The 17,378-nt window shown below is 38.3% G+C and overlaps 1 protein-coding gene across 1 annotated transcript; it reads left to right on the top strand.

Annotated features, from left to right (window-relative positions):
- The first annotated feature begins 14,702 nt into the window (after positions 1–14,702).
- LOC145580956 (uncharacterized) lies at positions 14,703–16,247 on the top strand. The gene has a single exon (XM_081638035.1). The coding sequence runs from the start codon at positions 14,703–14,705 to the stop codon at positions 16,245–16,247; it is 1,545 nt and encodes a 514-aa protein (XP_081494161.1).
- Positions 16,248–17,378: the final 1,131 nt, after the last annotated feature.

Genomic DNA, 17,378 nt, shown 5'->3' with positions numbered 1-17,378 from the left:
ACCAAATCCCCCATCTTCAGCGGACGCTTAGATACTCGGCGATTATATGCCCTTGTCATCCTTAAGCAATAGACTTCATGTCTAAGCGCTGCATTGCCCTTGGCCTCTGGAAGAAAGTCCAGGGCGGTCTTCATGGCCTCCCAATTGGCCGATTCATCGTATAACATTACTCGAAGGGTAGGCTCGTACATCTCAATTGGGAGTACTGCTTCGGCACCATAGACCAGAAAGAATGGGTTCTCTCTAGTGGAACTTTTTTCTGTTGTTCGTATGGACCATAACACATTAACCAACTCATCCGCCCAAAGGCCGCCTGCTTTTTCAAGCTTGCGCTTGATACTGTTGGATATCAACTTGTTATAAGCCTCAACCTGACCGTCGGCTTGCGGACTGCCGGCCGAGGCGAAACAATGAGAGACGCCCTGATCACATAGCCATTCCTTGAGTTGGCGCGTTTCAAACTAGGGTCCATTGTCGAACACCATAGATTGGGGCATTCCATAACGAATGATTATATTCTTCCAAATGAAGGCTGACACATCCGTCCACTTGAGCCTTCAGACGGCCTCAGCTTTGACCCACTTTGTGAAGTAGTCGACTGCTACTAACACATACCGCCTTTGACCAGACGCTAGTGTATATGGACCCAAGATGTCCATAGCCCATTTTGCAAAAGGGAGTGGACTACTTATGGCCGACAGACTATTAGCTGGGCGATGGATTAGGGTTGCAAACCTCTGGCATATATCGCATTTCTTTACCATTTGCATGGCATCTGCATTCAAGCTCGACCAGTGTAGTACCCTAGGTGGGTGGCCTTCTCGGCTAAGGCCCGTCCTCCAATATGCGAACCACAATGCCCCTGGTGGAGGTCGTCCAGCACATCGTGCCCTCTTTACCGGGGTTATACACTTCTGGTAAGGTTTGACAAAAGCTTTTTTGAATAACTCCCCGTTCTTCATCTCAAACCAGGCCGTTCTCTTTTTCATCAACCAGCTCTCTTTCGGATCGGCCGGAAGCAATCCATCCCTTAGGTAGGAAATGATTCCATCCATCCAAGTGGAGCTTCTGTCAATAATTTTACTAGTTCGACATCAATGCTCCTATTTTCCTTTACTTCCCAAAACACCGATTTGGGAGTATCACATGATGCCGAGGATGCTAATTTGGAGAGAGCGTCCGCTTGATGATTCGATGAAGGGGGAACTTGTTGCAGAGTAAAGTGCTCTAGGCTCTCGGCCTCTTCTTTAACCATTTTCAAATACTTCATCATGGTCGGCTCCCTGGCTTCAAAGTCACCATTCACTTGGTTGACTATTAACTGTGAATCCGAGCTCACGTCAATCTTTGTTTCTCCTGTCGCCTTACACATTCTAAGGCCGGCCAGGAGAGCTTCATACACGGCCTCAATGTTAGAAGCTTGGAATTGCAATCTCAGTGCATACTCTAACTTATCCCCCTTGGGAGATTGACAAATGATTCCAGCACCGCATCCGGTCGCTGTTGTGCTTCCGTCCACATAGACCTTCCAGATTTGATCCCCTGCCGGCTGCAGGTCTGGCCTAGTCATTTCTGCCAGAAAATCAGCAAAGGCTTTCCCCTTAATCCCTTTTCTGGGTTCGAACGTGATATCGAAACCCCTGAGCTCTAGGGCTCACTTGAGCATTCGGCCACTGGCTTCTAAAGTTGTAAACAGCTTCTTCAGCGGCTGATTAGTATAGACCACAATTGAGTGGACTAGAAAATACGGTCGTAGCTTCTTTGATGCCATAAAAGAGCAAGGCCAAACTTCTCTATGGGTGGATACCTGTAGACACCCAAATGTGTCTCCCCAAAACCAAACCCAGTGATGAATACCTTTCATGTCATTTGATTATCAAACAAAGTAAAGTGTGAAAAGTCTAGTGATGCGGTTGCTTTTATTTAAATTCCTTCTTTCTGTTTTTAAAAATATACTCTATTTATGAAAATAACCAGTCCAATTAGATTTGGTTCATGATAAGGGTCCAATAATAGTGTAGTTGGATTGGGCTCGAAAAGAGCTTTCCAATGATATATTATAAGCCGAATTCCGATGAATAATGACGAAGTTATGGCCAAAATACTAAATAGGGCTCGAAATGATTTTTCTATGCGGCCCAATGATCTAGAGGAGGGCCTATTATTAATTATCATTCCTAAAGTTATTAGGATTGACTTTAGTCTTCTAGAATGATCTAGAAGGTTCTTTTAAATTCTAATAGAGTTAGGATTGATAATTATATTTTAAAGAGTTTTATTTGGAATAAAATAAGTGTTTTATGATAAATCTGATTTATAAACTGTTTTACGTGGATTCCAATTACTTAATTATATTAGGAAAAGGATTCTGTACAAGCACGTTTTTATCTTTTAACCAGCGCCAAACGACAGGTCTGTCGCACGGCGACAGAACCAATTTTATTCTGATGCGAATGCTAACTCTTTTCTATCGATTTCCGGACTATTTTCTCTTTAAATAGAGGTCATATCCCCCGTTTTCAAATCATTCACAATCATCAACAATCTACAATTATCATCTAATTCTATCCTCTTCTTTCTCTTGATCAATAGCTTATTCTCTCTCTATTCCTCTTTCTAAACTAGCTTTTTACAAACACAATTCCGCATTTGCAAGTTCTAGACACACCTAGCTATGTTCGAAATAGCCTTCGCCCTAGACGTGAAAGGTTGATAATTTCTGAGGGTTTGGTCCCAAATCTCTATTTCAATTCTTTAATTTAATTGTTTGATTTAATATTTTTCTTGAAGTTACTAACGCGTGTATTTTGTTATTAGAAAGAGAAACGAGGCAACAAAGTATGTAATCTAATTACTTCTTCATTATTCTTTTGATATAAAAAGCATGTTTATATTATTTAATTCCTAGTATCACATTAGGATGCTTTTATGCTTTTTAATATCATGTATGTTTCTATGATGCTTCCTATTTCTTTCTTATATCATGTTAGTATCATGGTAGGGATAAAGATTTGAGCTTTATTATTTAGTGACATGCTAGGATTTGTTATTAATCTTGTTAGTATCATGCCTAGGATCTTGCTAATATAATTATGCTTTAATGATGAGATTGAGATTATTATTGATTATGATTATGATGATGATTGATGATTATTATGTTGCTTGATATATATTATTGTTATTGCTTGATCACGCCTTTTATGCATGTTTAAAGGGAATTTTTACTTGTAATCACGCTTAATAAGATAATTAATAATCTTGTTTAGATTAATGTGATTATAATTCAAGTGATCGCCAATAATAGATTTGTTTGTGCATTAATATTCAACCAACATAGATTTAACAGGTTTAGGATTAACTTATTGATTGTATGTTAATCAGAAAGCGCACATGAATATGAGAAGAATAAAGTAGAGGCCTATTATTAGGGCGAGTTCTTTCTCTTTTAGATTGGATTCGTACCTTCATCCCTGAATATCCAGTCATGGTTCCAGACCACTATGGAGTTAGCGATCTCATGGATCATGAAGGGGTGTAACCTTCACCCTGTGAACGGTTTACAAGTTCCTAAAACTTGTTGGCGACTCTTTTGCTCTAGCTTTCTTCCCTTTGGACGCCACCATACTTAAGTGTATGATTACAGTGGGGTTCAAGTTTTGGGATGACTTGAAATATTCCCTACAGTTTTTGGCGACTCCACTGGATAGGATTTCTATATTTATTCCTAAAATTTATTTTGGCAATTATTTAGAATGAGTGGATGAGAGTCGAAAAGTTCTAAGTATTCATGTGCGTAATTTTGATTGACATTATTGGCATACGCATAAAAAGGTCCGCATTGGAAAGACCATCCGTAATGCGTCAAAAACATAGAATTTTTACACGTAGGAAATTTGATTAATATCCTTCACAACTAGGATTGAAAAACTGCTACGAAAATCGGAAAATTCAAAGAACAGAAAGCTGTTGAGGCATGTAGGAACCGACACCGAGAAAACAGAGCCAGCGCCATGCGATGACTCAGTTGCTGCGCGACAGCAATGTCGTTTGGCGATAGATCTATCTTATGGCGACAAGCTCTATTGTTTCGCGCCATGTTCTTCCAATACCGAGCCAGAAATCTACCTTCTTTGTTTCGATCGATTCTAGTACTGTTCGCTCGATTCTACTTCCTGATTGAGTTTTTTCTCACTTTTCTGAACCCATATGTGTTCTACATATGGCTATAACCCTCTGGGGATTCACGCTCCATCTACCCAATCGAACGCTCATTGCAACGAAGGGTACATCTGAGTTTGTGAATTCACCAAACCGTGGAAGCCAGTTTAACTCGCACGGTCCCATCTATACGCGCCAACCCTTCCAAAGGTAAGGCTTCCGCGCGATGAATCCGCTCCCTCTTTGACTAACCCTTATCCTTGAACTTTAAAGAACTAGAGCCATGGTTAGGTTGCAAACTAATTGCATCATATTGTGACTACTTGACTACTTGTGCATTCTTTGTTTGTGCATAACCTATATGTGATTAAACTAACCGTTTGGTTTGACTTGTGATTATAAATATGCTTAAATAAACTAACCAATGACTATAGGACTTTGCTTAATTAATTGATTAATTAATTTGAGCTAATAAATATGTCTAAAATCGAGTCATAGTTCCTTTGAGTCAACCTGGATTTTTTTTCCCGTATACAGCACAAGCGTCAACTTGTTTTGGTCATATCCGGAGTTCTAGGTAGAGTTATGAGTCGTACAAACTATGGATCTGTAGCCCCGAGTTTTGTATTTCATTAGGAATTGGTTTCGTCTCAATCAGAGTCAAAGATCAAAAGTTATGACTAAAATACTACAGCCTGTCCAGTTTAGTGTATATACATAAGTCTTAACTTAGTCTTTGTTCGAGTCTAGTCACATAGTCTAGCCACATGATCATGACACAAGTCTTAACATGTCACCTACACTCACTAGTCTTAGCACACACTTCGTGTATATGTTACCTTGACCATGTCTTAGGTTCATGCATGAGTTTTACGTTTTTTCCGTCATTTGAGTTGAGGGTCCATTCTATTCCTAATCTCCCCATCTACATCATCTTCCCACCCACTACATACTTTCTCCATGCATATCATTCCCCTCATCCTTCCATGATCTCTTCTAATCTATTGCATGTTGAATAGAGTTTGAGTTAAATAATCAATAAAAAGTATCCCTAACTTCCCTTTCCACAACACTTGGTCAAGGAGAGAAGGGAGATTAATCAAGGACAACACCTTTATTCAAGTCTTACTATTTGATAAACCGATTCGAAAAAAGAGAAAAGCTAAGAAGATAATGGCGAGTTAAGAAGAAGTCAACGAACTTAGGAAGGACTTGGCTAACCTAACTGAAATGATGAAGGCTATGGCTCTTCAAATCAATGATCCTATGAAGCAACAACAAATGGAGCGAATGCAAGAAAGCTTGAGCAAGATCTCCAATGACTATAGGTTCCAGGGTATTAGCTCACAAGGGGTCTCAGTGGACACGGATCTTCTTCCGCAGAAGTTCAATGCCAATGACATCCCTAAGTTCAAGCCAACTGACAATCCTTACTTTCACTTAAGGGCTTTTGAAACTATAATGAACATTAAGGGGATTTATAGGAATATTTTTCACTCTTTGTTCTCACTATCTATAGAAACCGTTTGTCAACATTGGTTCTTTTCTCTTGATAAAGAGAAGACCTCTACTTGGGATGGAATAATAAACGCTTTCATTGATAGATATAAGTGCAACATTCAAGTTGAAACTAACCATAGACAACTCGAGATGCTAAATCAAAAAGAAAACGAAGGGTTTACCTCTTTCATCAACAAGTGGAGGGAAACTTCCGCTAATATGGTTGAGGTTCATACTGAAAAGAAGTCTGTAAGGATGTTCATCAAGAACCTCCAAGAAAAATATTCAAAGCATTTGAAATACCAACACAATTTGAATACTTTCAAGGTCGTCTATGACATAGGTATTGAAATCGAGGATGACCTTGCAAAACAAAAAACTACTAACAATAGCAACAACAGTAGCTGGAAAGGAAAGAAGAACGACAATCTTTCTTCTTTCGAAAATGCCCACTCTAGTAACAATGTTAGTACCTTTAACCTCAATGAAGTCTTAGCCATGGATAACCAAAGACCTAAAAATCAACTAAGGAAAGAGTTTACCCCCATTGGGATGAACTACGATACCGCTTTTGATCGACTCCATGCCAAAGGACTCATCACTCCTATTGGACCTCTTCAAGATCCAACACCCGAAAACAGGTCACCCAATTGGAATGCTGACGCTCATTGCAAGTACCATCAAGGTAGAGGACATACTACTGAGAGTTGTTGGAAGCTAAAAGAGGCCATCCAATATTTGATCGATAATAACAAGCTTCCCATACCTCCAACTGGCAAGAAGACCGAGTGATAAGGCACAAGACAAGAGGCGAGCTTCAAAGACAAGATTTTGTGACCTTTTTTCTATTTCCTTTATTCACCCTTTCCCCAATAAGTCTAGCATAGACACTTTTTATTTTCCTTAGATTTTATTTTATAGGAATTTATTTTGTAGGATTTTTCTTCCCCCTTTAATAAAATGAGCATTCTTTCTTGCATATGATCATTGCATTGCATTAAAAAAATAAAAAAATAAAAAATTGTCGAACCAAGCACAAGGTATACCCATGATTAGAGGCACCCCTTGTAGCCATATCATATCACTTTGACCCTTCAAATGTACATCATTTCTTGATAAAACACTTTGAGCTTCCTCTAGCGATATGCCTTTCTTTTTTCAACCTACATCTATCTAACCTTGGGATGGGATGTGGTGCAATTTATGCAATTTTCAAAGAACAAAAGCTTGAGTGATTTTTACAAGAAATTCAAAAGATTAAAATAAGCAAAAATAGAAATAATAAAAGTGTACTAAAGGGCAAGTGTTCCAATGTCTTTGATATGAACATGTCTTTGATATGAACACGTCTAAGATTGCGTCTCTTATCGAGTGCTTGGTACCGTGCCTGAGAAACATGAATACCAAGTGAGTGATAGACCGCATGATCGAGATTGCCCACACTTATCAAAATAAAAAAATGCAAAAGCAGAAAAAGAAAAAAGAAAGAGAGCAAAAATATAAACAAAAGAGAGTTTAAAAGTGAGAAAACTCAAGCATAAAAATACAAAGATTCAAAAGCAAGGTTGCACACCTTGGGGGCTTATCTAGGGTCTTGAGCCTTTATCCCCTTCTTCTTCAACCTTTAGCCTAACCACGTTACAACCCTTAAAAAGACCTTTTTGAGGTATACATACACTTGTGCGAGGTTCGGCTAGAGCTACGTTTGGCCTGATTCCTAAGGGATACGTAGGCAACCTCACATTGAGGTGCGGTCGTAATAAAAATGCATTCATATTTGCATTCATAATTGATCCTATCAAGGGATCTCCGATGCTCATCCCTATCCATTTAGAGCTAGACATGGGGGCTTGGTCCCAACATCATTAGCTTACCCAGCCTAAGAGTCACCATCATTTGACTTTTCTCAAAATATATCCCATACACTTAGCCTTTGCAGCTTAGACTTAGTGTTACTTTCACACGCTGCACAGACACATAGACCAAATAGCACTTCCTTTAGGAACCCTTTGTCATGAAATCTTAACACAACGTTGAAGCATGCATGCCTTGTCATATCAAAATCACTCATCGCTGTAATCATCATTGCATCACAGAGTATGAAGTACTTAGCCTCCATGCCTAAGATTACCTAAATTCTTTCATCATCAATCAAGACAAGTATAGGATTATCAATCCTTGCACTATGAGATACAACGTCGACGCATACATTTGACTAAGCTCATTCAACATGCACTACAAACACTCAAAACACTTCACTTATTCTTTTTCGTGTCTTTCTTTTTCGGGAGAAAGTCGATACCCTCTACAAAAAATGACGGAAATTTTTTGCCTTTTTGCATTTTTGAGTTACACAATCACAATACAATGCACACATGAGTCATGTATGTTGAGTCATATCGTGTCACATCGAGTTGAGTCTAACACATGTGTCAAAACACATTAAATCACATAAGATTCAAACACACTAAACCTCGAGTCAACCTCAAGTCAAAGCAATCATAATGTCAAACACAATAAAACCTTAGGTCAACCCTAAGAAAAACATAAGAAAAGTCTTTTGATATAAAAAGCATGTTTATATTATTTTAATTCCTAGTATCATGTTAGGATGCTTTTATGCTTTTTAATATCATGTATGTTTCTATGATGCGTCCTATTTCTTTCTTATATCATGTTAGTATCATGGTAGGGATAAAGATTTGAGCTTTATTATTTAGTGACATGCTAGGATTTGTTATTAATCTTGTTAGTATCATGCCTAGGATCTTGCTAATATTATTATGCTTTAATGATGAGATTGAGATTATTATTGATTATGATTATGATGATGATTGATGATTATTATGTTGCTTGATATATATTATTGTTATTGCTTGATCACGCCTTTTATGCATGTTTAAAGGGAATTTTTACTTGTAATCACGCTTAATAAGATAATTAATAATCTTGTTTAGATTAATGTGATTATAATTCAAGTGATCGCCAATAATAGATTTGTTTGTGCATTAATATTCAACCAACATAGATTTAACAGGTTTAGGATTAACTTATTGATTGTATGTTAATCAGAAAGCGCACATGAATATGAGAAGAATAAAGTAGAGGCCTATTATTAGGGCGAGTTCTTTCTCTTTTAGATTGGATTCGTACCTTCATCCCTGAATATCCAGTCATGGTTCCAGACCACTATGGAGTTAGCGATCTCATGGATCGTGAAGGGGTGTAACCTTCACGCTGTGAACGGTTTACAAGTTCCTAAAACTTGTTGGCGACTCTTTTGCTCTAGCTTTCTTCCCTTTGGACGCCACCATACTTAAGTGCATGATCACAGTGGGGTTCAACTTTTGGGATGGCTTGAAATATTCCCTACAATACCTAAGCTCGGCATTACGAAGTACGTGGCTGATGAAATAGACTGGGATCTAATTACCGTCCGTTTCAACAAGGAGGACGGCACTTAAGGAGTGGTCTGAAATGGCAAGATACATGTATAGCTTTTCATCCTTGAGTGGACTGACGAGCCGGGGCAGTGTATGCAATTGTTTTTTTAGCCGTACGAAGGCTCCCTCGGCCTCTTCTGTCCACTCAAACATTGCTTTCTTCTTGATAGTCTGAAAAAAGTATCGGCACTTGTCCCCTGATTTTGACAAAAATTGGCCGAGTGCAGCTAAACAGCCAGTCAATCTTTGCACTTCTTTGATTGTCCTCGGCGACTTCATGTCCAAGACAGCTTAAATTTTTCTGGGTTGGCCTCAATTCCTCGTTGATCGATCAGAAACCCGAGAAATTTACCGAACTCAACACCAAAGACACATTTCTTTGGATTAAACATCATCTTATGCCGCCTGAGTTCGGTAAACGTTTCTCGAAGATCCTTAAGATGGTCGGCCGACTCTTTTGACTTGACAATCATGTCATCAATGTATGCTTCCATATTCCGGCCGATCTGATCTCTAAAAACTGTATTGATAAGTCTCTGAAAGGTAGCTGGGGCATTCTTGAGACCAAACGACATGACTTTATAATAGTACAATCCTTGCTCGGTCACAAACGCAGTTTTTTCTTGATCTTCCTCCCACTGTGGGATCTGATGGAATCCGGAGTATGCATCCATAAAACTCATAAGAGCATGTCCAGCCGTAGAGTTGACTAGCCGGTCAATCTTTGGCAAGGGAAAGCTATCCTTCGGACATGCCTGGTTGAGATCGGTATAATCTACGTACATTCTTCAAGTCCCATTCGGCTTCTTAACAAGAACTACATTGGCTACCCAATCTAGGTAGTAACATTGCCGAATGAAACCAGCATCCAACAACTTTCGTACTTCGGCTGCGGCCGCCAAATTCCTTTCTTCCCCGTGATTTCGTTTCTTTTATCGGACGGGCCTAACAAGTGGATTAACAACTAACTTATGCACATCTTTTAATATTCTTAGCAGCTTGATTAGGTCATCCCCAAGCAGACCCATGGCTATAGTGCCTACCTTGACCGTCCGATCAGGTTGATTAGGGTCCAGCATTACATCCTGGTGATCGCCGGCCGGCTTGGGCCTTAGCTCTTTAGGCCGGCCGACGGTCATTAACTGCTATGCATGCTCTTTCTTGGTCGCCTTTCTCTTTTGGCCGACCTGGTATGCTTGGAGTGACCCTTCATCTGAGTTTGGCTCGGATGAGTTTGCTCAACCACGAATTGTTGGCTTTACAGCTAATTGGTTACATTCTTTCGCCATTTTCTGATTTCCTTGGATCGAGCCAATCTATCCATCCGACCTCTCAAACTTCAATAACATCAGGTGAGGCACAATGACCGCCTTGGATGCGGTTAGAGTGGGGCGGTCGAGTATGACATTGTAATCCCCCATATTTTCAGAATAAATTATTATTATTTTTTTTATCAAGTAAATAAATATTTTACTTTGTTTTCATTAAATGAATTATTATATGTAAAACGTGTTTGAACTTTATTAAATTAATAAGTACTAATCTAATTAAAACTTTCTTTTCTATACACCAATATATTTTATCAATGATTTTAGTAGCCCAAATATGAATATAGAGAGATTAAATTTTTATTCTAGCCCAAATACAATTCCTACTCCCACTTAATTTTGAAACCAAGCCCACAAAACATACAAAACCCCAAACCCTTATTATTTTCCCCTTTCACTCTCTTCCTCTTTCACGTAAACAACAACAACAAAAAAAAAAAACAGCAAGCTGCTCACTGCTCACTGCCGCTGCACCACCACCGCCGCTGCCACCTTCTGCCGGCTGCTGCACCACCGCCGCACCACCACCGGCTGCCGCCTGCTGCTGTCCGCATCTTCCTTCCCTTTTTTCTCACTTTTCTTGTTTTGTTATTTTGATTTAAAGCTTCAATTTTTATTTGATTTTGTTCTAAATTATATTATGATGGTTTGATAGTATGTTTAATTTATAAAAGATTATAAATTTATAAGTTTTAGCATGTTTAATTTATTATATAAAATTTCAGATTATGTATGTTGTATAATTTAGGGTTTAAAACTTATTTTTTTTCATGTTTTAGGGTTTGATAACGTACTAATCAAGTTACCAAATTATTCTATGTTTAAATTGCATCAAAGTATCATTATTTTGTTTATATATAAATTTTCAGATTATTAAAGTTTTAATTTTTATGAGCAAAGTATGTTAATTTCATGTTTTTAATGCTTCTAAGTCTATAAAATAATTATTGTGGGTATTTTATGATCAAAAAAGCTTTGAACTTTAAATTACAACCTCAAGTATAAATTTTCAGATTTCATACTTTTTATTTTGAAGCCTCTAATTACATTGAATTGGCATATTTTTGGGTTTTTAACACACTAACTTGCTATATAACAATATTTTCAAGTAATGATGCTTATGGGGTTATTTTATATACTTAGACTAAATTTTCAGATTTATTTACCTACTTTAAAGTTGCTGGAATTTTATATTATACACTATATTTTCATAATTTTGACATATAAACTTATAGCTGGGATATTATATTACTACTAATGGCTATTGGGGACAATTTAAAGGCTTTGTTTTGACAATTTAAGAGGTTTTAAAGTAATTTAGTATTGCTGTAAATTTATTTGCTTGGGTATTGATTTATTTCTAATTGTTTGGTTTAGGAGAGGACTTTGTAGAAGGCGATTTCTAGTTTTTTTGAAAGTGGCCAACCGGATTGTCTACACAAGGTACGTACAAGTTACGAAACCTTGCTTGTAGGTGCATGTTTAAGGACGGATCGAGAACTTAGTATCATGTATAGGGATGACTGGGTTAAATTGTATGGTTATACATTGTGAATTTTATATGATGTGCACTATCCTATATTGCAAGTATTTTTTATGCTCTAATTATGCAAGGTGCGCTTAGAGGCAAAGGTATGTGATTGGTGAAACGATTTATTAATTTCTCATTCATGATTTATGAAGTAGGATGAGTAAAGGAGGAATTCAAGTCTTATAAGACGAGGTTTAGGTTTTGGGGTGCCTATTGCACTCAAGGTGTTAATACACCGAGGTAGTAAAAGAATAAATAATAAATGTTGCTTATCACTAATAAATCAAGAATTGGAATTGGAAAGTTGTTTTACTTGTTGAATTGACTATGGATTGATTGTATTGTTTGCATATGAGTCATCACCAAGTCTAAACCTGTAAATCACGTAAAGTGCAAGATGGATGAGCAATAAAACTCTGGATTGGTGCACATCTGGAGTAATGACAACCAGGGGTTGGGGTACATGGGGTATTAGCCGTGTACTTTTCTCGAGGCCGTTTGATCCGCGAGTCTCTTATTTCAAATATGTTTTCTTTAAAAACTAGGAGTTAGATGAGATCTCATACTAACTACGGTCACGGAGTCGCGCCCGTGGTCGTTGGATGTTTATTGATGTTTCCGAAAGGAGGCATGGGGTTTTTCATTTATTGATGTTCCAAATGGAACATGGGGTTGGACAACCTTGTCTATTGCTAATCCAAAGAAATAAATAAAGGAATTAGTTAATATTAACTAGTGAAGTCTTAATAAATTTGATAATTGAGTCATGTATTGAGTTTGTGATCTAATGATGTGTGAGTTGATTATTAGTAGCATGTTAGGGATTTCTTAATTTATTTTGCAGCTTGTATGTACCCAGCGTTGCTGATTGCGTGCTTTTGTGTGTGTCTTTCTTTGGTCATGGCCTTCGCCTTTCAATGACCCTGTGACGATCCAATTTTTACACTCGTAATATTGGGGAGCAGATTAACCACAGGTTCTTACACATGCAGCATTCACATCAGGGTTGTGGGATTTGTGTGGAGAGTTGGTTGACTACATACTATTTCTTTTGCAAGTTGAATTTATTTGAATACCAGTTTTAATTATTTATTACTTTTGATGGGTTTGAATAAGGGCCATGGTGGTTCCAACTTGTATCACTCATTTTGATTTAATCTTTTGGTTTGAAACTTAATTATATAATTGATTTAGTTTTTCCGCTGCTAAATTTTGATATAGCCTTAACGTTTGAACACGTGGCGGTAGCACGCCAGTAAATCTCTTAGAATTGTTCAGGTGTTCACAGGTTTTTAAGAGAGATTTATTGGGGTGTTCCAAAGTGGTATCTGGGAGCTTAGGTTAGATTTAATTACCATTAAAGCCAATTAGCTTAGTATGTTTTACGCGTCTAACTAACAGTTGAGGACTTAAGTTCAAAGGCTAAAGTGATTTTTCGATACTATGTTTTGAAACGTTTTATCTAAAAAGACTTTGAAGTTTATTTTGTTTACTTGGTGAGCTTTGGGTAGACTTAAGAAGGGAATGCATGCATATTTCATACATACCTTTTCATTTGATTATTAAATGAAGTGTTATTTTTTCTCATTATTTAACATGTTGTAGTTAATGTTCTTATTGATTTGCTTTGTGATGTGTTTGTGTTATGCTTTTGAAATGTTCGTTGTGTTGGGTTGACGTAGAAAAGAGATGAACGACTCAATAGTCACGGCTGAAAGCTCGAATCACGGTACTAAGAACAATCCCATTGTCGTGTCTGAGGATGAGAATGATACTCGAAGTGAAGATACTCTTGAAAGGTTGGAAAGGATTATGACACCAACTAATCCTGATGAGGAAGACTACCAGTACATATATGAGTTTAAAACATCAAAGAATAAAAAGCATAAAATTAAAACCTACCAAAGAATGTTCCATGAGTATACTCTTATCGAAATCTCAGATGAGGATGAGCTTGAATGGTTACAACCACCACTTGAAGATCCAAATGCGGGGAAGAGAGCTACTAGAAATCCGAACCCGCTATACAAGGCAATAATTATTGAAGACTCAGATGATGAAAATGATCCTGATTTTGATGTTAATAATTATAATGAGATGAAAGATAAGAATAGTAATGTGACACCTTGAGGATTATTTTGTTAGGGTGGAGCTAGCATGAATAAGGCATTTTCCATTGATAAAGGTTATTAGAACCTCATTATAGTATGATTTAGATGATTTATTTTAATAAGTAGCAAGTGTTACAGAGTTATTATTTGGGATTGATACCTTTATATAAGTTATAATAGTAAGTTGATATTTTATTCTAAGAGCTTCATTTTACTTTTATTTGTGAGTAAGAACAAGTTTAATTTTTTTTAGTGATCATATAATTTTGGGAAGAATTTCTTTGTCTATGATTAAATTTAGTAAGAGTGTCGCGGGATGGGAAATTATTTTCTTAACTTCGTTTATTCCTGCGTATGAATTGTGTTTTATTGTGTGATTTTGCTTGGGACAAGGGGGTGCGATCTTAAAGTACCCTTTTGAACCAATTTATGTGACAAAATGTAATATTGCGATTCCATGAATATGTGCGAATAGTATATGGGTTTTATTTAAAATGGAGTGCATATTTATTTATTTTATTTCAGGCGTAGAGCTAGAATGGCTGACAACGCTGCCTGAGCTGATGTTATTCGTTTGCTGGCCAAAAATCTGAACCAAAATCGGGGAGACCAAGTCGACCCCCAAGCTGAGATGTTTAAGAAACTGGCCCAGGTTAGGCCACCAGTTTTTAAGGGAGGTGCTGACCCTACCTTCCTAGAAAATTGGATTCGAGAGTTTGACAATTTGTTCGTGGCACTCAACTGTCCTGAGGGTTTGAAAGTGGACCAAGCCGCTATGTACCTTAAGGACGAAGCTGATATCTGGTGGAGAGATAACTCTGACCTAGTAAAAGCCAAACCTAACTTTGGATGGGAAGTGTTCAAAACCGCCTTGAGAGACAAATTCTACCCTCCATTCCTAAAGAAACAGAAGGTTCAGGAGTTCATAAACCTAGAAATGGGGCAGATGACAATCTCTGAGTATTACAATAAATTTATAACCCTTGCTAGATTTGCTCCTGAGGTAGTACCCATTGAAGAACTGAAGGCTCAGAGGTTTGAGCAGGGGTTGACCGACCAATTACAAAAAGACCTAGCTGGAAAGGTATTCAAAACCCTTGATAAGGTATATGAGAGAGCTGCTCACATGTACCACCTGAATTCAAAGAGTGTGGGTGAGAGTGCTAAGGCCGGAGAGAAAAGGAAGGACTTTGGGAAACCCGAACACCAGAATAACTTTAAGAGACCTAGGAATGGGAACTCATTTGATAGGGGTAACCAAAATGTCAGCAACTCTTCTAATGCTAACAATGGAGAGAGAACCTACCATTGTAAGAGGTGTAGGAGAAACCACCCTGGGAGAGACTGTGATGGGAATTTGGTGACTTGCCGGTTCTGTAATAAAAAGGGGCACAGGGAATATGAGTGTTACACCAAGCAGAAACAACAGGGGAATGGTGGAAATGGTGGGAATACCCAACAGAGGCCTAATAACTTCACCAATCAGGGGAATAAAGGAAATGGTCAGAATGAGAAGTTTGGAAATGGTAACAACAACAACAGATCTGGCAACGGCAGCAACAACAACAACTCGGGCAACAACAATGGTTACCAAGGAAGAATCAACACTCCCGGGCGCTTGTCTGTGATGAGCAAGGGAGAAGCTGAGAGGTCCTCGGACGTAGTCACTGGTACTTTTTCTATCCATTCTGTCTCCGTCAACACTTTGTTTGACTCTGGGGCAGCTTACTCTTTCATTTCTACTTCTGTTGTGCGTAAGTTAAACTTAACTGAGTCGAGTCATGTTGATGTGTCAGTCAGTCTGCCTACGGGCAAACTTGTTCATTGTAATAAAATATTCAAAGACTTGCCTTTGAAAATAGGGGAAGCTATCTTTCCATCGGATCTTATTGAGTTTAACTTAGGGGATTTAGATGTCATTTTGGGGATGGATTGGCTGAGTTTATACAAGGCCAAGATAGACTGTGAGATACAGAGAGTGCACCTGAGTGATCCTTTGGGTAAGACAGTGTCCTATAGACGTTTAGGGAAGCCTAAGGGTTTTGGGATTATTTCTGCTTTAAAGGTTAAGAAGCTTGTGAGCAAGGGGTGTCCGTTATACTTTTGTTGTGTTCAAGATTTGGGAATGAATGAGAGTAGGCGAATGGAGGATGTACCCATTGTGAATGAGTTTTAGATGTCTTTCCAGATGAAATTTCGGGAATGCAACCTAAGAGGGAAGTTGAGTTTACCATTGACTTAGTTCCTAGAGTTGCACCTATCTCAAAAGCACCTTATAGGATGGCACCAGCTGAGATGAGCGAGTTGAAGGCTCAACTGCAGGAGTTGTTGGACAAGGGGTTCATTAGGCCTAGTGCATCACCTTGGGGAGCTCCTGTTTTATTTGTGAAAAAGAAGGATGGAAGTTTGAGGTTATGTATTGACTATAGAGAGTTGAATAATGTGACTGTGAAGAACAAGTATCCTTTACCTAGGATAGATGACTTGTTTGACCAGCTGAAAGGGGCAAGTGTGTTTTCGAAGATTGATTTGAGGTCGGGGTACCATCAGTTGAGGGTTGCAGATAAAGACATTCCGAAAACAGCCTTTAGAACTCGGTATGGACATTATGAGTTTACGGTCATGCCTTTTGGGTTAACCAATGCACCTGCCATATTCATGGACTTGATGAATCGAGTGTTTCATGAGTACTTGGACAAGTTTGTAGTTGTGTTCATTGATGACATTTTGGTGTATTCGAGGAATGAGGAGGAACATGCCGAGCACTTGAGAACTATCCTTGAAACTCTTAGGAAGAACAAGCTGTATGCTAAGTTTTCTAAGTGTGAGTTCTGGTTGGAGAAAGTTGCATTTTTGGGGCATTACATCTCAAAAGAGGGTGTTTCTATGGATCCTGCGAAGATCAAAGCGGTGAGTGAGTGGCCTACACCTAAGAATGTGACTGATGTTCGTAGTTTCTTGGGATTAGCTGGGTATTATAGGAGGTTTGTTAAAGACTTTTCGAGAATAGCCAGACCCATGACTACTCTTATGAAGAAGCAGAGCAAGTTTGAGTGGAACGAGAGCTGTGAGTTAGCTTTTCAAACCCTCAAAGAGCGATTGACTACTGCACCAGTATTAGTGTTACCGGATGGGAGAGACGGATTCGAAGTATACAGTGACGCCTTGAAGCATGGTTTGGGATGTGTCCTGCAACAGAATGGAAGGGTGATCGCGTATTCATCGCGACAACTGAAGCCACATGAGTTCAACTACCCTACCCATGACTTGGAGCTTGCAGCTGTTGTGTTCGCTTTGAAGATTTGGA

Source organism: Chenopodium album, chromosome 15, assembly GCF_948465745.1.
Source record: "Chenopodium album chromosome 15, dcCheAlbu1.1, whole genome shotgun sequence".
Lineage (NCBI taxonomy): Eukaryota > Viridiplantae > Streptophyta > Magnoliopsida > Caryophyllales > Amaranthaceae > Chenopodium > Chenopodium album.
This window is presented reverse-complemented; position numbering and strand designations above follow the sequence as displayed.